The 24,950-nt window shown below is 37.0% G+C and overlaps 2 protein-coding genes across 2 annotated transcripts in view; one reads left to right on the forward strand and one right to left on the reverse strand.

Moving 5' to 3' along the window:
• The first annotated feature begins 903 nt into the window (after positions 1–903).
• LOC140227717 (peroxiredoxin-5, mitochondrial-like) lies at positions 904–10,370 on the forward strand. The gene is made up of 6 exons (XM_072308128.1): positions 904–1,022; positions 4,228–4,362; positions 7,230–7,361; positions 7,919–7,957; positions 8,489–8,544; positions 9,207–10,370. The coding sequence occupies exons 1-6, from the start codon at positions 951–953 to the stop codon at positions 9,310–9,312; spliced, it is 540 nt and encodes a 179-aa protein (XP_072164229.1). The 5' UTR covers positions 904–950; the 3' UTR covers positions 9,313–10,370.
• Positions 10,371–10,515: 145 nt separating this feature from the next.
• The window catches only part of LOC140234492 (5'-AMP-activated protein kinase subunit beta-2-like), a 35,432-nt gene continuing 20,997 nt past the window's right edge, over positions 10,516–24,950 (reverse strand). The window contains exons 6-10 of the mRNA XM_072314538.1: positions 20,887–20,980; positions 17,697–17,802; positions 16,244–16,383; positions 15,849–15,917; positions 10,516–15,111 (exon numbers count right to left, since the gene is read on the reverse strand). Coding sequence (XP_072170639.1) covers positions 15,031–15,111; positions 15,849–15,917; positions 16,244–16,383; positions 17,697–17,802; positions 20,887–20,980 — 490 coding nt within the window. The 3' untranslated portion in view covers positions 10,516–15,030. The remainder of the gene's footprint in view (positions 15,112–15,848; positions 15,918–16,243; positions 16,384–17,696; positions 17,803–20,886; positions 20,981–24,950) is intronic.

A 24,950-nucleotide genomic window follows, 5' to 3' on the forward strand; every position in this document is an offset into this window, starting at 1 on the left:
AAAGTATATACCAATATATATAGTATATATATACATATAGTGACAGCAATGGATAAATACATAAGAACATAGATAAATATATTGGTAGCAAAACTTGCACAGAGACATTGCTGCAGTGTTGGGTTAAAGGGGTGCTGACCGCAGCCACGTCTCTGTGCAAGTTTTGCTGCATATATATATATGATATACTTTCACTTTATCATCTTAGGATATTAAAAACTATATATTTTTTCAACATTACTTGTTGTAACTATAAGTTATCAACCCATTTTCTGTAAGTGTTCAGGTCAAATTTGAGCCTTTCCAACAAGTACTTTACACACATCATATCAAATGACAAAAACAAATCTAATGATTTATTGACTTCATCACTTAGTCTATATTCATGAATGTTATGGGTAATAATAACACCTAAGTCTATTTGCTTTTTTTTTCATTCTATATTTTTTTTATCTGTTAATTAAAGCCAAAGTTTAGTGAAATGTAACTCTTCCGTCACGCTCCAACCAGTGTTTCTTGATGCAAAGATGCAAAACAAAAAAGAACAATAAAGTAGAAACATATTACAACTTTTATACTCACCCACACAAGTAACTAAGTTATGTTTATATAACAGTGACTGAGTCAGTGTACACATATGTACTAGTATAGACCCTATCATATATATCGGCTATAGCCGAGCAATTGGTTATCATGATTTTATTCTTTCTTGCTAGCTGTAACCGGCTGTCTACAATCATAATCACCATCGTTCCGGAAAAGTAAAAGTAGAATGTGTAAGTAGGCCTAAGTACAGAATTACTGTACAGTTTGTACCACTGATTATGTTGTGCGTAGCCATGTGTATCATACTACGCGCCTAACGGCTTCCGGTCTGCGCTTGCGTAATCTCACTCTCAGTGCTGTCGTAACACGTGCCTGCTTGCAATTGCCTGATCCGACGAGTCAGAATGCGTCGAGCAGTGTTCACAATCAGCACCAGAACATTTTCGTGCAGCTCAGCTAGAAACATGCCGATCAAGGTGAGCTCAATGTGATTTGTAAACTACATGTTTATCATTTATCGTTGGGTGTTGTCGACTTATCCATCTACAAAGGCCATTTGGGACTGGGAAAAGAGTGCAGCCTCACGCTACGCAGTACCAAGGTCGTCAGCACAGGGGACTGGGGCTTCCCCTTCCCCACGGCCTCCCGTTGACTGACTGCTGCTGGTGCTCTGCGCGCTGTAACACAGGAGATTTACAGCTGTAGCGCACGTATGACTTGTCCCCGGCCAGACGCCGTTTTATGCACGGCAACAGTAATGATAATCAATTTGAATTCATGGCCCAGAAGACTACCGTATGTCTTGTACACAGCGTCAGCCATGATTGAGTTATGTTATAGGCACCCTAGGCCTTCTATCCTAGTTGATTATTGATGGTGCATGGTGCCCCCAGTGCATGCAGTGTAACCGCACGGGCGACCGCAACATGGCATAACAGCGCGTTACTATAAATTATAACTCATTTAGTGTTTTAGATTTAATGGGAGTCTACCGATCGTTAATTTTCCCCACAATACGTACTCTTCTATATAACTATGTATTGTTAATTGGGATGGATGGGATTATTAGATGAAATTATTAGATGGAATGGGGGATGTAGCGATGTAAATATTGCCTTGGGTTGGGTTCATATTGTATAAATTCATATTTCAGTCATAATCATATGTTGAAATGACTGGGTCGACTTATTTGTAAATAAAATTAGGCATCAAAGCTGTCGCGATACAAGCACACTGTACCAAAGTAGGCGCCCACACCCCACTGTTGCATGATGTCATCAATGTTGTTTTGGATGTTCACACTACGTAAAATTGTTTGAAAGTCATTGAACTGTATTCATGTGCTAATTGCATACATATGTATAACCATGTGGTTTTTATAATATCATTCGAAAAATGATTATAACTCTTATTTTTTAACTGTCTTATAAGTTTGTATATTCAAAAATAATGAATCACATACTGGTATTTGTTTATAATTTATTTATAAATATATGCATATACCCTCACACTCATGCCAGTATATACATATATGTACTAATGTTACCTATTATTCCTGTAATTCATTAAATTTCTTAACAATCTTGGAAATATATACATATATCTTCATGCTCACACTTGTATACATACAGTTGAACCTCTCTTATCCGGCCTCCCTTTATCCGGATCTCTCTATTATACGGACGCAGTCTCGCCGTGATTTTTTTTTTTTTTTTTATAATTACGGGAGGAAAGGGGGATTCCTAACTCCTTGAGAACTCCTACACAAACACACATGAATTACATATTACTTCCAACATCAACATACACCTCTATTTTGGGGTCTGTTACTGAGTGTAACAATGAAAAGGTTGCAGTATACACATTACTACATGTGGTACTACAATGGGCTACATCAGTACATGTGTATGTATATGTACATGTATAAAGCATTGAGTCTCCCGTATCCGGCCAAATCCCTTATCCGGATGAGCCCAGGTCCCGACTTGTCCGGATACGAGAGGTTCAACCACGTAACATGTATATACAATGTATACCAATGTTGCCTATCTATCTATCTTCTAATTCATCAAACTTTATAAATATTAAATTTAATTTGTATAAAAGATAACATAGAGATTGTGAACAGAATTGCAAAGTATATACTGTTAAAGAGTGCTTCAAGCCTTGTACAACAATGAAAAAGTACCAAAGGGGTTAAATACTGTACCGGTAGTATCCCATAGAATATAGAACCAGGATATAAACTGCTCTGAGCTGAGTGCATATCATATGTCTAGTGAGTGCCTATGTAGCTGACCTTCCCAATCTGGCTGGCATGAAAATAGCAGGAAATGGTGGATGTAGAACCATGTCTGCAGACATTTGAAGCAGGATATATAAATGTTCTAGTTCACATCAGTTGGACGGATAGCTGAACACCCTAGGGATTATCATTTTCATCATTTCAAGTTTGGTGCTGGTGTTAGTGTTGCCTTGCGGGACTCGTATTCATTTCCATAGTAGATGCACGTTTTACGTGCAAAGTCTATGCTAATGCAGTGGTCGCCCCCACATAACGTACGTGAACACACTAGACATGGCTGTATAAATCTGAGCCTGGGAGCAAAATTAAGATAATTGTGTTTTAAAGAAGGGGTGAAATTTGTGACATTTTAATTAGTTTTCCTCGTTCTGTGTCTAAAACTAAGCAGTCATGGCTACATCTTCTAAATATCTGACCAAAATTAACTATGCACCATCACTTGTTTCGTTGTGCAATTTCCACGGACTTCGCAGTGCATTTATGGTGCGATGCTAGCACTTAAAGTTGGGATCGATAATTTTGATCGGTAATTGCCTCGTTAATCTGACCGTCAGTGTTGGAGCTCGATTTTAGGCTGTTATTTGGGGGCTACATGTAGCACTAGCACTAGCACCAAACTTGAAATCACCCATCATTTTCAGACCTAAGAGTGCTTTGTTTTAAAGTAAAGAAGACATTTGGATGTGGTTCAAACTTTGATACTGTGTGTATATACAGTATTTGTCTACGATGTTTAGAATTGAAAATAATATTGACTTGTAAATCCAAAAATATGAGTCATTAGCAGTCTTTGATGCATTTGACTGTGTAAGTGTATCAGAAAGAGCAAATTAATGTGTAATGTTATCGTAATTTTTCAAAATCCATGTGAAAATCCAGCATGTTAAAATTGAATGCAGCCATCTTGCCGTCAGAAGGTTTTGGTGGAGAAAACGTGGAAACCTCGAGCCAGATGTGTGCATTCAGTGAAACAGTTATAAAATTGTATCTCTATGATGTAAATGAGTGTAAAAGGATGAGGCTCATGAGCATCTTGAATTCTGAAATATATTGCATACACTGTGCTTGTTTTTTCTATTTCTTTCAGGCTGGCCTTTCTTGAATCTTTTCAAAGAGCTAGAAAATTGTTGATTTCATCCTCCGAAATTTTTATATTAATCAGGAATGAAGCCTTCCTTATATTCATTTACATTGTTTCATAACATCAATCATCATGTAGGTTAACCTGTAATTTTTTCTGTATTCCCTGTCATGTTTTAGGTGACAAAAAGCATATTATTTATTTATTAGCACTCTACACAACATACAATGTACCAATACAGGGATTCTGTCCTGTTTGTGTTTCATCATTAAATTTCTTTACACACCAAACATAGGTTGGAGATGCGTTGCCAAGTGTTGAATTGCAGGAGGATACTCCAGGCAATAAGGTGAATGTGGCTGATCTCTTTGCGGGCAAGAAAGGGGTCCTCTTCGCCGTACCAGGAGCCTTTACTCCAGGATGCTCCAAGGTCAGTTTGCAATTCATAAAACTTTGATAATTCAAATTCTTTCTCATTCAGAATGTCATTTTTAGTTGACTGCTGTGAGCAAATACACTGTACTTTAAGTGTCACAATATGCAGATTTGTTGGCATGACTGTGAAAATAAAGACTCTTTTCTGCAGTATTTTATATTGTTTCTTAGAAAAAAAAATGAGGCCAGAAGTGAGTGAGACATCATTCAACCAGATGGTAAGGGGTATATTCTAAAAGCTAAAAAAACAAATGTGAAATTCACGACTCTACCTCGCAGTCTGCGTCAGTGTCCTTCTTTGTTTGCTACTATCTTCACTCTAGTAGCTTCAGTGCAGCCAGCTGTGCACATGGCACACTTACACATTGTACACCCTCTTTTTATTGTTTATTTTGTAGCTTTCTTCATATGATATAGATTTCTGTGTTAGCATTTGCAATGGCTTCATCATATCAAAGGGATCGTATGGTTTTGGTTGAGACTGATTTCAGGTTTCTAACATTCTTTGGTGAGATAATGAGAAACCTCTTATGAAATATGAAAGAGCATGTAATTATATGAGGAATTCAATGTTTATTTGATGAAAATTGATTTTGAAATGGCTGAGATATCCAAAAAAGAGCGATTTTACTAAAGTGTGGGACCCACACTTTACTACGATCGCTATGTTTTACTTTGTTTTTGGATGTTTCAGTCATTCCAAACCCGATTTTCATCAAATAAACTTTGAATTCCTCTTAATGTGGTATGATCTGTACTATATCATAAGTGTTTTCTTGGTTTCTCGCAAAAAGTTAGAAGCCCAATTCTCATCTCCACCAATACTGTACCATCCCTTTAAAGAACAGTGATATTTCTTTCTCTCAGAATGGTGCACTTTGGTACCAGCAATAATAGAATGTGCTGGTACCATCTTTGTTGTCTTCCATAAATTCTTCTCTCCTTCTCTGAAGCAAGTCAATCTGCAGGTTCCTTTGGCTACTGAAATTTATCATGAATGTTTAACACAAAAGTCTCTTTTACCATGAAGTGCTGGAAAAGAATTCTTCTTTCTGCATTTTTGTGAGGTTTTCACATAAATTGGAATTATTATGCAGACCTGTACTGTTCTGCCAGTCTGTCACTTAAAGAAACAAACAAAAAACAAACAAGCAAATAAACAAAACTTAGCAATGACATGTTGAATCTCTTTTCTTTTTTTAATCCACTCTCATTTTATAGAGTCGTAATATCTATGAAATATGTTCACATGAACATCTTTCCATTTCACTTTGATGTTTATGTGGATACGTTCTTGTACAGTGTACATGAATGTTTTCTAATAATAACCAGTTTGTTTCTGTATTGTAGTTCTTTCTGTATGAGATGTTATGTTACATGCATCACAGTCTTGTATAATGTAAGAATTGAACAAAACAACATTATATGAAATGATTGACTCACAAAAATGTTTAGTGAACCATTAACAGTCAATGACTGGGATTGATATGATCAGTGTCTAAAGTAGTAAGATTTGCATTATCTGTACCATGGTAGCAATTATTGCATAAGATGACTTATATCAAATCAAAGTTCAAATTGACAGAGGGTCATATTAATTTGTGTATCTTTGTTATTTAAAAAAAAACACCAACTACAATCATTATGCCTGATAGAATTTTTTCTTTTTTCTTTTTATTATTATTATTATTATTATATATATATATATATATTTTATTTTTATTTATTTATTTATTTATTTATTTATTTATTTTTTTTTTTTTTTTGGGGGGGGGGGGGGAATGTCATACTGTGGAAGACAATATATTAAGCTATACCCTCTGATTTACTTTCAATCCTTCAAAGTCACAGCCAGACAGATGACTACATGAGTGGCTTTCTGTTGTCATGGTGTTTATTTTACCAAGAAAGTGTGACAGATCGATTACCGCATCAACTAGAGTCTAAAGAGTTCATTTTGTGGTGTTTGTCATTACACGGCAATACTGTAACATTCCATTTTACTATCAAAGGGTCAAACCTGATCTTAGTTTGCTACTGTTTTGTTTGAGTGCAGTTTTATGATAAATGTACAGGTAGCTGGATGTAAAATATACTGCACTGACCTCATTTGCATAAACTGTACATGTTTACTCCACCTTCAAATTTCACCCCATACCAAAAATGAATTTGACATACCACTCATTGTTGTGTTACTTGCTTACTCTCAGTAGACCATGCTCATTCAATGTGGTGGCATTGATTGTGTTCTGATTATGTAAATCTCAAGTCATTTGAACAGTCATGCATGTTTCCTCAAGATGTAGAATTCATGTTACCAATCACCTTTAATGAAGTGACCTGAGCCCAATCCCCAAGAATTAATGGCATGATCTGTATTAGTCTGGAGGAGAGTAGACATGTGTTAAAGAAATGAGAGAGGCAGACCAGGGGGGCGTTTCATCAACGAGTTCGTCGGAGGTTTTCACCGACAAATTTGCTATCAGCCAATCAGACGCAAGGAATTCAGTAGGTTTTAACAGTTGTCAGTGTAAATCACTGACAAAAAGTTTCATGAAACGGTCCCCAGACTGTTGTCTTGTTTACCAGTGGGAATCTCCTCAATGTCACCACCAATCATCAAATGGGCTGTGCCATTGCTATAACCCAGTAACTTTGCTGGGTACCAGTTTTCACACCTTTTTGGCTATTACAGAGGGACACCATTGGTGTTTAAATAGACAAAGTTGTTTAATTTTGTTTTCACTGGGCAGGATTTGAACCCATGATCTCCTGTTCGTGTGTGTACAGCCTCATCCACTACACCACAATACTGCCATTAACCAGGGCTGTCCATACTTTTGCCCCTCTCTTCCACTTCAGACCCACTTGCCCGGCTACGTAGCGGACTTTGAGAAGCTGAAGGCCAAGGGGGCGGAGGTCGTGGCATGTGTCTCTGTCAATGATGCCTTCGTCATGGGAGCATGGGGAGAGGCACACAGTGCTGCAGGAAAGGTAGGGGAACAGTTGTCACTGGAGCTACCATCACTTTTGGAGCTGTTGAATGGTAGGGTAATTGTCAGTGGTAATATAATTTCAGAGATCGTTGAGCATTGGAAGGTGGGGTAGTAGGTGTCACTGGATCTACCATCTCTTTACAATTTGTTGAGTGTTGAAAGGTAAGGTAAAAGGTGTCACCATCTAGGTAAAAGGTGTCACCATGATCAGGTGTTCTACCATCTCTTTAGAGGGTGTAGAGTATTGGGCAACAGGTGTCACTGGGTGTACCATCTCTTTAGAGGATGTAGATTGTTGGGTAACAGGTATCACTGGTTCTACCATCTCTTAAGAGGATGTAGAGTGTTGAAAGGTGGGGTAAAAGGTGTCACTGGTTCTACCGTCTTTTTAGAGGATGTAGAGTATTGAAAGATTGGGTAATTTGGTCAGTGGTACTTCCATCTCTTCAGAGGTCTTTGAGCCATTTGTGTCCATGACATTTAATTGCATCATGATACATTGTGAATATGTCTTTGTTCATTTGTTGTTGTTTTTTTGTTTTTTTTGTTATGTAGGTCAGAATGTTGGCTGATCCTCAAGGAGAATTCACAAGTGTAAGTATCAATTTCACAGGTGTGTACCTGATAGTTTGGGGAGTTTGGGTCTCTCTACAAGGTCACTGAGTTACAGCTTGTTACTTGTAACAAACAAATGATTTCAACATGTACTGTTGGCAAATGCCTATCTGTTTTTTTTAGCTTGTGACCCATTCTATCATCTAAGTCTGAACTAACTTCGTTAAAGAAGATCGACACAGAATGAATGTTTCATGGAGGTTAGGGATGTACCCAGACAGCATGAAGTCTGGGATTTTGTGCCATTTAATGCTTAAACAGTGGAAGCCCAAAACATGTTTGAAGCATGTTGTACCTTCTAGGGAACCATAGGCCATTATGTAAAAAATCTTCAATTGCTAAAGGGTTAAGTTCAATTGTAAAAGATGCCTAATTTGGTTAAAATTAAAATTAAAAATAAAAAAAATTTAAATGTAATATTTCTCTTCTCTCTGCCATCTGACCTTTTCAGAACATTCCCATTTGATACATCCAAAAAAATTTTGCTCTTTTGTTTTCTCTTTGTTCCAGGCGGTAGACATGGTGCTGGATGCTACTGCAATCCTTGGCAACAAACGCTCAAAGAGGTAAGGACTCCCCTGAAGGTGTAGTAAGATAGTAACGGTATGTAAAACTAAAACTAAAAACAGATGTCAGGTTATACATAATGGCTAAACAGAATATAAAACTGACAGAAAATTATAATAAGAAAAGATATAATTGCCATGAACATTTTAGGGCAGCATGTGGCTGCCAGTATGTTTTTGGTTTTGGTTTAATATTTACCTTGTCTGTAGACTATGTAATATATGGATATACTTTTTATAATTACATTTCAGTTATGCTTCAATCAAAATACCGTGGAGTTTAAATCTTCTGTCACTTCACTGAAGATGCTGGTTCCATACATGCAAGGATGACGATGGTCTCTGCAAGACTCAAGTCACCTTTCATTATGTCTAGTTGTACAAGATTGTTACTCTTCGTTATTGCGGACTGTACTGTAAAAGTGGAAATTTTCACTAGCGGTTTTTGGCACTTACCCAGGTTAAAATGAATTTTGCGCGTTTCAAATTCCACAAAATCAAAGAGATAAAATATGATCATTAACCAAGCAAAAGTATTTGCGCTCTTCTATTTTCACACTAGCTCCACATGCCATAAAAAATGCCTGAAAATGTCTACTGTTACAGTATCACCTAGTGTACATGACACACTCGACATCTGTAAATTGTTTAATGCTGTCCAGGTACTCCCTTGTGATAGAAGATGGAAAGGTGAAGGCTATCAACGAGGAACCCGATGGAACTGGCTTGACCTGCAGTCTGGCCAGTAGTGTTCTTGGTCAGCTCTAAAACCGTTTGACCACAGGCTGTCACTTCATACTGCAACAACCAATTGCCAGAATATCTGTCACTGGTCTACCCTCGTCCCAGACTTTTAGAAATAATGTTAGAAGGTGATCATATACAGTGGTAGAAAGAGAAGTAATTTATCACTTTTGTATTAGCATGACAATCATGAAATCCAATTTTCTTTGAAGTCATTACAAGTTTTATCTCACTTGGATTATACTTTATGACTAGCAATTCATAATGTTTAGCAACTTCTCCAGTAATGTATTCGAATGTCCAAAATACATGTAGCATGTAGGGAGGTTAGTTGTACACTGTATGCAGGGATGCTGACATACTGTATCATCAACGATTAACAATAGAAATTGGACTTGCTATTCTCCAGTGTAAATATCATCTTTGCCGTTAAGGTAAATACGGTGTATGCTCATGGTTCTGGTACAGGGTGATGAAGACTGAACAGTTAGCCGTTTGCCGACTACGTCATTTTTTTTTGGGGGGGGGGTGGACAACATGCTATTTTCTTGTATGTGTGACAGACATACAATAAAATGTACATTTGTATATCCACATCAGTATTGCCCCCATTCTTAACTTAAAAGAGGCTTCAATGTATCTCAAGAAACAGTCCCATGGTCTGTTCACTTTTGTAATAAACCTTGCTTATTTGGTGAACTTCGCACAAACTCTAACACTGCATAAAATGTACTGGAGTATTAGTAAAGTTAGGGGATCATTTTGCTCATTCAGACATCTACATGAGCAAACTTTTCATGGAAGTTCTTGCCCTATAGTGCCATAATAAGCTGTCCAGTGCAAGCTGTGACTAAAACATGAGGAAACAGAGCTACCTTTATAGTTGTTGAGAATTTATATCATACAGATTGTACTAAACTAGTATGGAATAATATTGTCCTTTCCGAGTGGAACTCTGGTATGTGATGAAAAAAGAAGAAGTATAGTTTATAAAATTATGTATTTGTTTGAAAGAGTCTGCAAACATTTGTTGGCATTAAATGTCAGTCGACTGGTTCAGTTACTAGTATCTCTGTTGAAAGTCCAAATATAGTACAATGGAATGTATATGTTGTAGTCTTTTGAGTTGAACTGGACAGGAAGAGAGAGAGAGAGCAAAAGGAAGGCTGGGCTGAACACAAAAATGCTTTCACCACAGACAAATGATTCAGATATACAATGTTCTTTTCATTATCATGATATATTTCCTGGGAAAATAATAGTGGTAAAAGTGACACATGACATTGATACATGCATAGGCTCACCACTCATTTTCAAAACAACTATTTCCCTCATGTTTCTCTAAATTTCATATAGTTTCACTATTATATACATTAATCTCACTTTGCTTCCTACAGTCATCCCTCATGAATAGTAGAATCCTGGTGCAAACAAAATAAGGCAAATTAGTTTAAATGGTGATTTTTAGTGTTTTAAGATGTGTGAGAGTATCTCACCATGCAGGCATAATACAGTTCAGTTCAAACATCGAATGACCTTTATCAAGATCAAGCTGAACATTGTGTAAACATCACATCTTTTAATAACTGCATTCAGAGACAATATCTTTCATTCGCATTCTTCAGAAACCCCAAATGAGGATGTACTCGTCACACAATGCCCCTGAAACAAAATTCAAACTCGGCTGACGAGCTCACACATTAGAAGTTATAAACAAGAACTCCGAGCAGTCTGTGATGATGTAGCATGTGGCAATCTACAACAGTTCCTCTTCTAAATTTGTCGGCCATAGAAAAAAAAAAAACTGACTGCAAATCTGTAAGTTTAACCCGCACTCCCTAAACTCTTGTTTTTCCACATCAGGTACACTGTTGGTCTCATACCAAGCACCTATTAAATAGCAATCCACACCTCTCTGCCAAGGGAGTTCTGAAGTTCCCTTGGTGATTTACAAAAATTTCTGAGTGGATTACTGAACCTTGCCTCAAATGTGAACATTTCACTTCATGATCACTGACTGCATACATCCTACTTAGGACTACCTTGGTAGTTGCCGCTAATTACAGAGTGATCAGTTTCTGTGATAAATACGGAGGAGCATGATGCATCTAGGATGATTCACATGAAACATTACATGTACAGCAGTAGATGCCAGCAGTTACGGCATCAAGTTGCTGAGCACAATATGTTGTTGTATTGCGTAGGTAGTAACTGCTAATTTAGGGTTATTTATGACTCTCAGTGAAACATAGGTGCCATGCTTGAGTGCCCTATACTTAAGGAATATGGGAGGAAAAAAAAAAAAGAAATGCTCATTCAAGTTTTGTAAATGTCACCGCACAAAAGCTACATGAAACACTCGTCTTTCATATTCACCAGTCCTCCCCCATGTGAGAAGATAAAATATGGATAATCAAAAGGTAATCAACCACTTTATTTACCTATATGATACATTAGCAACAATATTCCTATATACAGACAAGGTTGCAATATGGTGGCATTTCAGATTTCAATCTTCAATCATGCTTATCACTTCTTCTGTGTGTCATTACACATGGTACACATCTTGTTTCAACCGACTACACAATACTTCTGCAACTTACTAAAATGCATGGAAATACAGTGTACTAAGGTGTATGAAAAGATACAAGCTTGAAAATACCATTGACACCTCAGATTCATTAACAACTATGGTGCCGAAATTTTCTTCCAAGAAAGGCTAAACACATGCGTAGTCCATGTTCAGGCCAGGGTAATACATATGCCACACCATGCAATTGGCATAGGTCAGAACACAAAATGAGATCAGAAACAAAACTATATAAAGAAAAATAAATACATGTTTCCAGTAACATTGGTGTTCATCATCATACAGAGAAACGATCTCCAAACTAAGAAAGATTATTTATACCGTGGGTGAAGATCCTATGTTGAGATGAAGTTGCTAACTGCTTTCTGTACCTAGTCATCAACTGATGACATACTGGTACTGAAAGACAGTATGTCAATTTTGCAAATTCAGTCTTCACTTCACACCACACGTGAATATTCCTTTGCAAGTTTGCATAAAGGTATCAACTAAAGATAATTTCTGACTGTCGCTCTTCGCGTATAAGTTGAAATAAAAAGAAAAAATAATCAAGTACCTTTTAAAATTTTAACCAAAACAAAGCAATGAACATGGTCTCGCTCAAATAATGCACTTTAAACTGATTGCACTGGTAATTAAAGAAACTAAGAAATAACAAATTACAACAAAAGATTAATACTCTAACGATCAAATCTTTCCTAGCAAAGATAAAAGTCTTTTTTTTACCATATGATTTTAAAGTGTCAGATAAATATTGATGCATGCAAGTGACAAATGGAGGAAAGACCATTTGATATTTAATAGGGGAAAGGTCGAGTAAAAAGCTGCCTTCATGAACAGAAATGCTCAGATGAATATCACTGTATGTAACATTTGCGGCAGTGAAGTCAAAATATCATTGACATGAGCCTAAAAGTGAAAAGCTGATTCACCAGCCCATTTTGAGCATGAGCACTCCCAGGAGGCTTGACAAGCCCTGCACTTGTTTTGGTTTGTACACCCTAGTACTGATTCACTTAAAGTCCGACACCTTTTCACAAACCTGACATTTTTACAATCCTTATACATGTGGACACATCTGAGCATTTTGATAAAGTTTAACCTTCACACTATCCCAGCATCACTATCATTCTTTTCCTAAAATTTACACATAGGGGGGTGGCTTAGTTGACGCATAAGGTGTGCTCAATCTTACGAATGAGATAGACTGAGAGTATTCCCTCCAGCATTATGTTCCATGAAAACCGATCACAGCCATTTTAAAGGGAGGAAATTCATTCTGGAGCTCCAGTGGAAATCAAATGAGAGCACAAAAACAATTACAAGGAATAATTTAATAATCAACTTAAATTCAGAAGAAACAATGAAAAAAGAAAAAAAATTAATATCCAAGTGAATTCATAGTGGAGATGTATTCCTTTCAGCCGATACTTGACACTTAAGGTACAGTTGTATTTCCAATTCTGCCAAAAAGTTGTTCATATCCCCATATTACACCACACTTTAAAATAAAAACACAACCTCTCTAGCAGAGAGAAATTTTGTGAACTTATTGGATACGCCTCTCACCTTAAAGACATTTTCTGCGTGGAGAGCATTCACTGTCAAACATTGCAAATAAGTACTGTTTTATTTCACACTGTCCTTGACGTCTGAAAAAGAAATAATTCACTCCCCTCAACTTCCCTGTCAGTTCACATGTCAAGCAATCATGGTTAAACTATCTGACTCCTACCGTCACGGAAATGCAATCTCAGCATCTAAACAACATGGTAGGTATATTACCAGAACGTGTCACTCCTTGTGATAACATTATGATTTTTCCCCATTCACTTTTGCACAACTATATTCAGATTTGAACAGACTTTCACTATTGGAAACTGAAAGAAAAAAAAAACAAAAACTTTTGAGCTCACCACAATGCCACTGGACATTGGACCTGCAGTACATGGATGCCAACACATTAGCTGCAGGTGAAATTCTGAGAAAGCTGGTGATTATGACGCAATGTCTCCAACCTCCAGACAAATGAGCATTGTGTTGCCATTTCTAAAATCGTGTACCATCCATTGTGCAAATGAGTACATATCAATTCTTGCCTCCTGCACAGAAAAAGCTCGATCATCCACAGGGCTGTGGCATTATTCGATGAATCATCATTGTGCCACTACAATCCCTCTTTGATCTCTTTCATTCTAGTCCCTCTTCTCCTTAAAGTTTCATACCAGCTGCCCCTTCATACTTACAGTAAGATATTGGGTAGTTTCTATTTTTCCCATATTTTAGGAAATCTATAATCCCTTTGGCATTAAAAGTCATGAAGCTCCTGCAAGAGTGCTTATCTCATCACGTCGCCAGTCAACACTAACATCTAGGCTCCGTACTGCTGCGAGTCTCTTGGACAACTCTGGCCTGACATTTGCAGCCTGCATTTTACTGGGCATCTCTATACAACAATCATATGCAGGCAGTACCAGTAATTCTTGTCTCTTTCTAACAATACAATACTTCCAGACATTTGTCTTATTTCTTGATAAAAAATGCAGAAAATTACCTCGATCAAGACTAACTTTCAGCCTTCCATGCTGATAACGACAACACAAGAGTAAATCTTCAAGCCAATACTGGCAAGATCAAGAGCACAAGCGCTGAGCTGAGTACACAGGATATTCATACAAACATACAACTGAGGGGAAACACCAACAGGAGAGACAGTGAGATATATTGGGTACTAGATAATATACTGATATGCTTCACAATTAATTTATAGTACAAAGCTACAGTCACAAGGGAACATCAAGAAAATATATTGACTGCCAAGTCTATGACTGGAGAAAAAGTCAGATATCTGCTATGTGTTATTTGGTAATGGCATATATGGGAGGACAAAATACAACGGTTCACTTGACAAAATGACCTTCACTTTTCACCAACAAGGGAGTGTCATACACAAATAATCTTCCTTTGATACACAATTACAAGACATATATATCTGTACAACACTATCCTGTTTTTACTCCTTTAAAGATAATCTCTTTAGCATGGAAGATTTGCAGTTTCACTGGGGATGTTCAGTCATATCATATTCACCACACAAGAGTACAGATTGAAGTCCACACTAATATAATACACAGTACGGTATATACTACGATCTAGTTTATTGGCTTGTACAAAAGAGTTGTCACATATTTCTTTCGATAGCGATGTGTCGCACTGAGCACCATAACTCCATCCTGTATGGAAACAGAAACACAAAACAAACAAAAAAGAGGAAAAGCTAAAAAGTGACAAGAAAGTTCCAAGGCACGGGAAAGTTTCAGAAGTATGTAATTTGGCAACATTATATTGTAACACTGCCATCTACTTTTCATTTAATGCAATGCATTAATTAAAGGGATTTGAGAATAAAAGCAATATCTCTCTTTATAAACTCATTAAATGCATCAGCAGCTCTGAAATCTTTTTGAAAAGTTAGATTATCCTGTCATATAAATTCAATGGCTAAATGCAAATTGGTGGTCATCTCTATGAAAGTTACTTCTAACCATATGTTCAGAGGAATGGTGACATTCTTGGCTACCAATGAATACTGCCAAAAGAAATATGCACCCGTGACAAGATTAAACTTTGCAAGTGAGAGAAAAAAGAAAATGCTTAGCTGGTGGGCACCATGAAGTAAGCATGAATATGACCTTTCACTTTACAAGGAAAGGTTGCTTGGACCGCCAATATTACCTCGCTATAACCAATGCCTCATTAACAAAATATAAAAGAATTCAGTTAATACAGTATTTTAACGGAAAATTGGTACCACCAAATTCACCATGTTAAAAGCCGCAACGTATTGTAAAAGCCCGTTATAAAGGGTTTTCCCATATCATGTTGTACAGGGTGGCATATGCTAACATACAGGAAAACCTGTCTTCACATCTACTTTGAGCAATGGAGTGCCAGATTTGATTATACTTACTTTTATTGACAAGGCATACAGGTGATTCAACATGACGTGGTTTGGTTCGGGCAGAAGCGCTGGTTCATACTGTAAGAAATTAAAAGCGAAAAATATTTATTCTTTAGTAAAAAAAGGGAGGAATAGGAGCGAAATTATGCTTGAGGTATCTTAGAGTCAAATACAGAAAAAAAAAAAGATGAAAACACATCAAAAGATAATTTCACAGACCGGGAAACGCAAGTAATGACACAATAATCTAGCAGTGAACCTGTCGTTTCATGCAACAACTAGTTTTTATTTTATATTCACACAATGCTAACTTCTATGAATTATGATACAATCATTAGGACTCAGGCCCTATGGCAGATACATTTGCAGGGTAGAAATGAGAAGGGTAGGAGGCTGTGGTTTACCTGGGGTCCAATATCTTTGTTGAGTATGACTTGCAGGAGTTGCGGGGGCAGGATAGGGGGACCACTGGTCCTCTCCTGGAGCTCCCGGCTAGGGATATCTTGGCTGTAGTCACCAGGGGGAGATCCAGACGTATCCACACCTGAGCAGTGCACATCACAAAATGATACCAACAATCATAAAATTTCATGTATCACCATGAATTGCTCGTTGCTATAGCAGGCAAATCAACAGTGTAGTCATTCTACAGATGATATTATATGAAGTTATCATTAAAAAGATTCACTTCTTTTATTAGAATTTGAGCATAATGGTAAAATCTTCTGAAATTCGAACTGGTCGCATAACAAGGCAATGTTGCAGACATGGAAAGAAATTGGTATACATAAATGTGAGAGGCAGCTAGGGTTCAACGTAACCTACAGTGTATGAGAAAATCTGTTGATGACGTAGCATTACACCATATACCAGTAACTTTTATATTGAATGGGACTTTATGAACACTCTAGGAGAACAAATTGTGTCATAAATCAAAGGTGTGTATCATTTATCCATTATTTTGTAACGAATTCCAAAAATTGATCAAAGGAAACAGAGCATTTTGGTACAGAGCAAGTCTGTATGGCTGCGATGAAAATACTTCTTTTTTTTTTTTTTTCTTGTCAGAAGACCATTTAAACTGTAAGATCTTAAGTTCAAGTAATGTGCACAAAGTCCCATTTTATATCAATTTATACACCTCATTGTGCACACCTCTTATCTCACTACACAAACATTTACACAGACATACTAACATCCATCCATAATATTCCACTCTGAGGACTGTTTGCACAGCTGCTGTATCAGATCTGAGTACTACTTAAGCTTGCAGCATAAAAATATGTGGTATGTCATAAAATATTATTCCAGAATCAACACACCATCATACAATTGTTCTCATCTAAGATTCAAAGAAGATACCTAGCATTTTGTACCATGTTCCAACCTCACCAAAATGGATTTTGATTTCCATTACATGAAAACTTGTGGGGGATGGGGAGGAAAGTTATTTAAACCGGTTCAATTCATTATGAAAGCAGTGTTTCCCATACTTCCATCTCTTGGTACATGGTACAAGGTGTACGTAGAATGTTGAAACATAGCTTGTTAAACCTGATGAGTCCTCTATCCCCTGAAATCACATCTGTATCATGAGAAGGTGAAGATTTTCCTAATTCACATGAATAACAGTCTCATAAACAAAGGTAGATAAATAGTACAATTATTGTGCAAGAGCATGGCATGCCCATTTACACACACACTTCTTGTAAGTCATGCAGGAAAAATGTGATACAGTGCCTTTTGAATTTCAATGACTGGCATTTGTTCCTAAATGCACAAGAAACTTTGAAACTACTTTCCTGTGATTAGAACCATTCTTATCTTTTTACTGGGTGATGTCTAAGGTATACTTACTTCTCTCTCTTGATGAATCAATTGCAAGAGCTTCAAAAACTTCAAAGTCAGACTTGGATACACTGATGAAGTTGTTCACAGTCCCATATGTGTTGCTCTGTGTAGGCTGCCAAAATCAAGAAGAGTGATTACATACATAACAAATAACAAGATTCCTTTCAGATTCTATATGCAGAGGAACAAGTAGTGACCATGTTTTTCATTACCACAGCAAAAACAAAAGCTTGTTTCAATTAAAATGAAATGTAACACACACTGATGTTCAAGACCAGGACTGGATGTACTGTAAAACGAGGAATGTTCGCATGCATTTTAATTTTGCGAATTTCGCGAGCGCCAAGATTCGCGAAATTAAAATGCACGCTAAATTTCTTGTCTACACTATATGCACTGAACGCCAGTGGCAATTTGCGAAAATTTCATGCCACGAAAAAGGCTGTCGGCTCCAATTCGCGAAAATTTTGTGCCGCGAATATATCATGTTTTACAGTACCTTGTGAAACCTGCTGCAAAAATCAAAATGAGGAATAATATTCATCTGTTTTGGTAAATGTATTTACCAGTAAGTCAATCAGTCTCTTGTCAAGTTTAAATTTGCATGACTGATATGACTTCACACTCAATTGCATCTATGTAAGTATATCTGTCCAAATATTCAATCAGAATATATACAATGTATATATGATCAATGAAGATATCGACACACTGTCATATTTTTTAACATCTACAAAACCGATGAAGTCATACTGATATTTCCCCCTTGGGACAGCTGCCTTTGACCTTCTTAATGCTGGACACTCATTTCAAGTAGTACTGTTTTATGCTGATTTCTTGCATTTCATCATTCAAAATTGTCTTCCACGTTTGCTGTTTCTATGCAGCTGAGACTTCCTTACAATTAAACCTTGATTGCCACAAGTAATGTACATGTACACTGTATGATGCATACCACGTAATTGGTCTCTTCATTTCTCTGCATAAGGAGATGAATTGTTCCTTGTATTTATTGTGTACGACATTTAGACAATTTCACAAGAGACATACCGGGTACTGTTTAGAAAATGAAGTTAAATATAAGACTCCAGTATGGGAGTAGGGTAGACACTGTACTTCTACACATCAATTGAGAACCTTGTCTGCTAAGATTCTTGAGGGATAAAAACAGTGCCCCAACTATATAACTGGATGATACCTCACTCAAGTGTACATCGCATAAGGCTACATATTCACACAAAGAAAGACAGAATAGACAGCAAGGCAATGGTATTACAAGAAATGCAGAGATTCAAGAAATACCAACACAAAATATGTAATGAGTACTCCCTTTTGGCACAATCATCTCCCCAAGAATGATTTCCACAAATTCACAGTATGATCTGATGCACATTGCCACAATTCACACCAACAACAGGGCTTGACAATGACAGATGTTCAGAGTGACTTATAACCTAGCATTATGTATGAGTCTTGAATAGAATATCACACAATCTGCATTTCTCATTATTGTCCACATGACTACAAAATTCTAATAATTAGGTCTACATGTACATTATAGTACTATCCATATAAAACTGAAACACCACTGCGTCTCATATGACCGCGAGAGTGGAATTTCTATTACAATTGGACAAAGAATAGAAAATAATGCTTCAAAGTTACAAGTTTACACAAAATAGAGATATTAGCCATAATCACAACTATGCAAATTAGATATGATGATGATGTCACTGCCTTGGGAGGGTTACACTGACTTACACATGTACATAGAAATCTTCACTCTTTTTTTCTTTTTTGGTTTCTGAAATAGCAAAGCAGTATGGCTTATATGCTTTGCATTAAAATCATTCAAAGGTTCCCATAACCTGTACATGAATGTGATTATTCACCCAAAACATAAATTATTCATTACCTGTGTGTGTGTGTGTGTGTGTGTGTGTGTGTGTGTGTGAAGCAATGAGAGATTTCTGGAAACACCTCATCATAGTTGAACATGTGACTGTGATCAAAGCTTGTGTTTGAGAGCAACATGTAATGCATTTTTTTTTTTTTTTTTTTAGATTTTACTGAATTTTCTACCATTCTGGTTGATCTTCTATATTCAATAGACTCATTTTGAGCATCCAAACGCATTTCACTTAAAGGTTAAGACAATTCTGTTCGGTGTGAGTCTGGGTAAATTTCATGAATGTTTTTTATTTCGGCGAAACTTCACTTTCACATCACAGGCACAGCAAACAACAACAATGATTTGTAGGATATGCCAGCAACTACTTGCTTATTTATAGTTACAGAAAAAATAAAGGTTTCAAAGCAAGGGGTAGAAAACAAAAGCTCATATGAAACAGAAATTAGAACCACAAATGTCACAAGTATTTGCATAAAAATGAAACTGTCACTCTAATTAGATATAAATCTGTGTTCAAAGAGTCACAATTTTGGACAGCACTTTTAGCAACACTGGAAGTGCACACATATGAGGATTTATAGGCACAAACAGCAAGCTCCATAGCAAACAAATCGCATTGTTTGCTATGATTCCAAAGCAGTGAGGAACTCAAGAAGGCCTGCATCTTGATCAAACTTACTTCAGATTCTGGTGTCAGAGTCTCCAAAATGAAGACGAGTGCATGTGAAGAAGGAAATCAACATTTCCCTCAGAAAAGCTCAGTGGCAGTACTGATTTAAAAGCATTTAAACATAAAGCAAACCATTCTCTCCCTAATTTTAATGAACTGGTTTGAAGATGAAATAGCAGAATTAGATGATTTGTAGAACTTGTGCCTATAGAAATACTCCCCTTTATGCATGGTTCTTTTTTCACCTTTCTAATACAAAACTGCCTAAAATTCTATTTTCACTTTCAAGGATTAACGTGAACCCCCTTCCCCTGTAGACTGTGCAAGCTACAAGTGCATCAGAGTGTTCGGATATTTCACCTCACAAATTATCAGCATTATGGGAAGAGTGGGCAACACAGGGTAAGGTGTAATTGGGCAAAATAAAACATGTGGCAAATTGTCCATATTGATTAAATGAGGAGGTAACCTACAACCATGTACAGCAAATGGACATTACAGCTGACAAAAGAAAGAAATATGCTTACAATGAACCACACTGACTACTCAGACGACTACGATTGCCCTCGGGCATATAAATCGTTGCGATATTAATATTGGAAATGGAGGCATACCTGGCGAGGGGCATGAACCCACTGACCATCCACATAAAACTTGTACTCATGCTGACCTTCTGGAAGCTCAATAATAGCTGTGAAGTCACCATGACTGCAGAATTTAAAGAGAGGGAGAAAAAAATGCATTGGTATACTACAGAATATTAGCTCCAGTCTCGTCAATCAATGCACATTATATGGGATTATTACTTTTTTCTTTTTTTTCTTACACATTATTAAGAAAAAAATATGTACATGGTATGCAATGGAATTGTGATTTTTTTTTCCACTTTTTTAATCATTTATACATACAAATGTGTACATACAATGTATACAAGTGTACAGTATTTAGCCAGAAAGGCATTTTTCATGGTGTGTAAAGTCTATAGGGTATGGCAAAACAAGCTCTCACATATAATAATTTGTTGGGGGTATACCAGTAATCTTTACATTTCCCCAGGCCTTACTGTGTCAATAATTCCAACTAAATGGCATCATTGATCACCATTTATCTAGGAAACCCAGCAAAAGAACTGTGCTTTCCCTTCACAGATAATAAGTGGCTTTATGAACCACTCCCTAAATATATACTTGGCACAATACACTCGGGATAAATGCCCTCTCTTTTCAACTGACTATAGAAGGGGGGAAAAAAAAAAGGTTTGCATGACCTCGAATTAACTCATATATTATACAGTTGGTTATACTCTGATTCAGATCTATAAAAGGGGGGAAAAAGACCTCGCCATGCAAACAGACTTGAGGCCTGCCTTTATTAGCCCGAACTTTCAAAATAGTGTGCTATTTTGCATTTGGAAGCTCGATATCAAAACATCCAACTATTTGTGCAAAATAGTGCACTGTTTGATCAGGAAGATTTCCATTAAAAATTTTAGTCAGGTTTGTAAAATAGTGCATTAATTTATGAATTAGCACACTATTTGGGTTGTGTCTTCATCAGCCTGAAATTTTCTTGATCCCATGCTTCTGATCGAACTGCGGAACGCACACAGCATTCTGACTGCACAGAACTTTTCATAGAGTCCTGTGGCTGAGCAAGCAAGCCGAGTAATGACGCAAAGTAATCAACTTCAGGCTTATTTCACAAACAGGCTGTTTTTGAGCTGATGAGGACGCACATTCCTGATATTGCGCTATTTTCCTAAACCACAAATAATCTGCTAGCTTAAACTTTGGTCTGATTAAGACACACCTTTCAATGCAAGTATACTCAGTTCATCATGAACATAATTTACAGTAAAAATGGAGTGACTGTACAACAGGTGTGATTTATTTTCAGTCTAGGAGGAAATACTCATTCTCTTCCCATCACAAAATTTGTGGGTAGAATCAACTCTAGGAATAATGAATCAATGCACTCCTTCCACACCACAGCAATGCAAACTCTCTTAAGTTTTTACCTGTTCATAAATGTTTTTAACATGGAATGAAGAAACAAACACTGCACAAAGGGGGCAAATGCAACAATCAAATGCAGCACTACATGTACAATGCATTCACTCATATGACTGGTGTCACTGTGGCTTGAGATATAAAGATCGCAGTGAGTTGCTGATATTGTTTAGGCACATCTGCAGACCTGAATTCGAACCGTACATGACAATAACTTTCTGATAGTTGCAAGTGGAGGTTCAGCAGAGTTGAATATCAAAAGGTAAAGTACATGTTGATGGCAAGTCAATGTTATTTCTTGCAACAACAAAATTGTATCACTTATAAATTCTTTAAAAAAAACACACACAAAAAAAGCTAACAAATCTTTAATTCTATCTTCATGTATATATGTAAAATTTTGACCAATTTTTACAAAATTCTAAAATCCAGCAAATCTTTAAAAAGGATCCAACAGTATTACATGTACAGATATATGACAACATCAGTCCATTATTAGTTCTACTTAAAGCACACTATGCCATGTTTCAGTTTTACTGTGTACCAAGAAAAAAAAAAATGAGATGCAGGGTGGTCTACAACTTGAAATTTGAGCATGTTGCAAGCTCTGAATGTGAGAATATTGCGGAAATTGTGCGTGGCTCTGGGCACATCATAAGTGTGCAGCGCACAATAATTCATGACTTATTTCCCATTGTGCTGCTTATGTTCAATGTTCCGTCTCATGTTTTGCACACAAATTTTCGAAGTACCAATGGCAGTTTGATGTTTCACATGTTTTGCAAATTTTTCACGTTTTGCACATTTTTCACACGTTTGATTACATTTTACTTTGAGCATATCACCAATTTTCGAGGATGTTGCATAGTATGTTGCCAGCTTTTGAGGACGTTGCATAAGAATCTGAGCCTGTTGCAGCAACATGCTGAAACCCCTTGTGGACCACCCTGATGAGTGCTTCTTAAATTTTAATCATGCAATCAATATGTTTCCATAAACAGCTTGACACACCAAAGGCCTGTTCCTTCAACAATGACTGACTCCTGAAGGTACTGTATCTGTCACCTCGGGACAAGGAGGCTTCTCTTATCTATCCTGTGTTTACATTCTAAATGTGTCATGTTTACACAAAAGTTGCACAACCAACCATACTGTCTGGCACTTCACAATGTTCTTCATCATTTTGCACAAATGTTATTTGCAAACTACGCCTACATGGAAGCTCTCATCATGGTGTGTGAAGTTTTTTTCAGTACAGGAAGTGACTTTGAACGAGTTGGCTTTCTCACACCTGAGAGGACATCGAGCTTGTTTCGTCCAAAACATCTATCATCAAGCAGGAGAGGTCAGCTTATAGTTAAGTCATATCTAAAACATATTCTATAAAATCCCTTGATGTGTAAATCAAGGACCAATCCATATTTCATCATCCAGAATCTTGAAACTCATCAAGGCATCACTAAGCCTTAGTTTGTAAGTCATAGATTTTTATAGACTACAAACAAAAGACATGAACCTGTACTCTGTGATGAAACAAATATTACCACAGAGCTGCATGATCCCTATGCCATCAAAAACAAGGAAAAGTAGAAATTACGCGGTGCGTAACATATGTCCCCGCCGGAAGTAGCATTTTGTAACAAAATGTGCAATATAGGTAAAAAATCAAGGTCAAAGGTCAAAGAAGTCAAAGGTCAAAATTCTGTGTAGAAGTTTTGAAGCCCTCACCTAGTGCCATCACATAAAGCACATGGAATCGAAATTGGGTTAGAAATGGCGAAGGAGTAGCATTTTGTAGCCAATGTACAATATAGGTCAAAAATCAAGGTCAAAGGTCAAAGAAGACAAAGGTCAAAATTCTGTGTAGAAGTTTTGAAGCCCTCACCTAGTGCTATCACATAAAGCAAACGGAATCGAAATCGGGTTAGAAATGGCGAAGGAGTAGCATTTTTTAGCAAAATGCACAATATAGGTCAAAAATCAAGGTCAAAGGTCAAAGAAGTCAAAGGTCAAAATTCTGTGTAGAAGTTTTGAAGCCCTCAACTACTGCCATCATATAAAGCAAACGGAATTGAAATCGGGTTAGAAATGGCGAAGGAGTAGCATTTCGTAGCAAAATGTACAATATAGGTCAAAAATCAAGGTCAAAGGTCAAAGAAGTCAAAGGTCAAAATTCTGCGTAGAAGTTTTGAAGCCCTCACCTAGTGCCATCACATAAAGCAAACGGAATCGAAATCGGGTTAGAAATGGCGAAGGAGTAGCATTTTGTAGCAAAATGTACAATATAGGTCAAAAAATCAAGGTCAAAGGTCAAAGAAGTCAAAGGTCAAAATTCTGTGTAGAAGTTTTGAAGCCCTCACCTAGTGCCATCACATAAAGCAAACGGAATCGAAATTGGGTTAGAAATGGCGAAGGAGTAGCATTTTGTAGCAAAATGTACAATATAGGTCAAAGGTCAAGGTCAAAGGTCACGACTGAAATTCTGTGTAGAAGTTTCAAAGCTCCCATGTAGTGCTATCATATAAAGCAAACAGAAACAAAATTGGCTCATAAATGACAGAGAAGTAGCAAATTGAAGATTTTGATCACACACGGACGCACACACGGACACACGGACACACGGACGGACGGACACACGGACGGACGGACACACGGACACACACACGTAC

This window comes from Diadema setosum, chromosome 1 (genome assembly GCF_964275005.1).
Source record: "Diadema setosum chromosome 1, eeDiaSeto1, whole genome shotgun sequence".
NCBI lineage: Eukaryota > Metazoa > Echinodermata > Echinoidea > Diadematoida > Diadematidae > Diadema > Diadema setosum.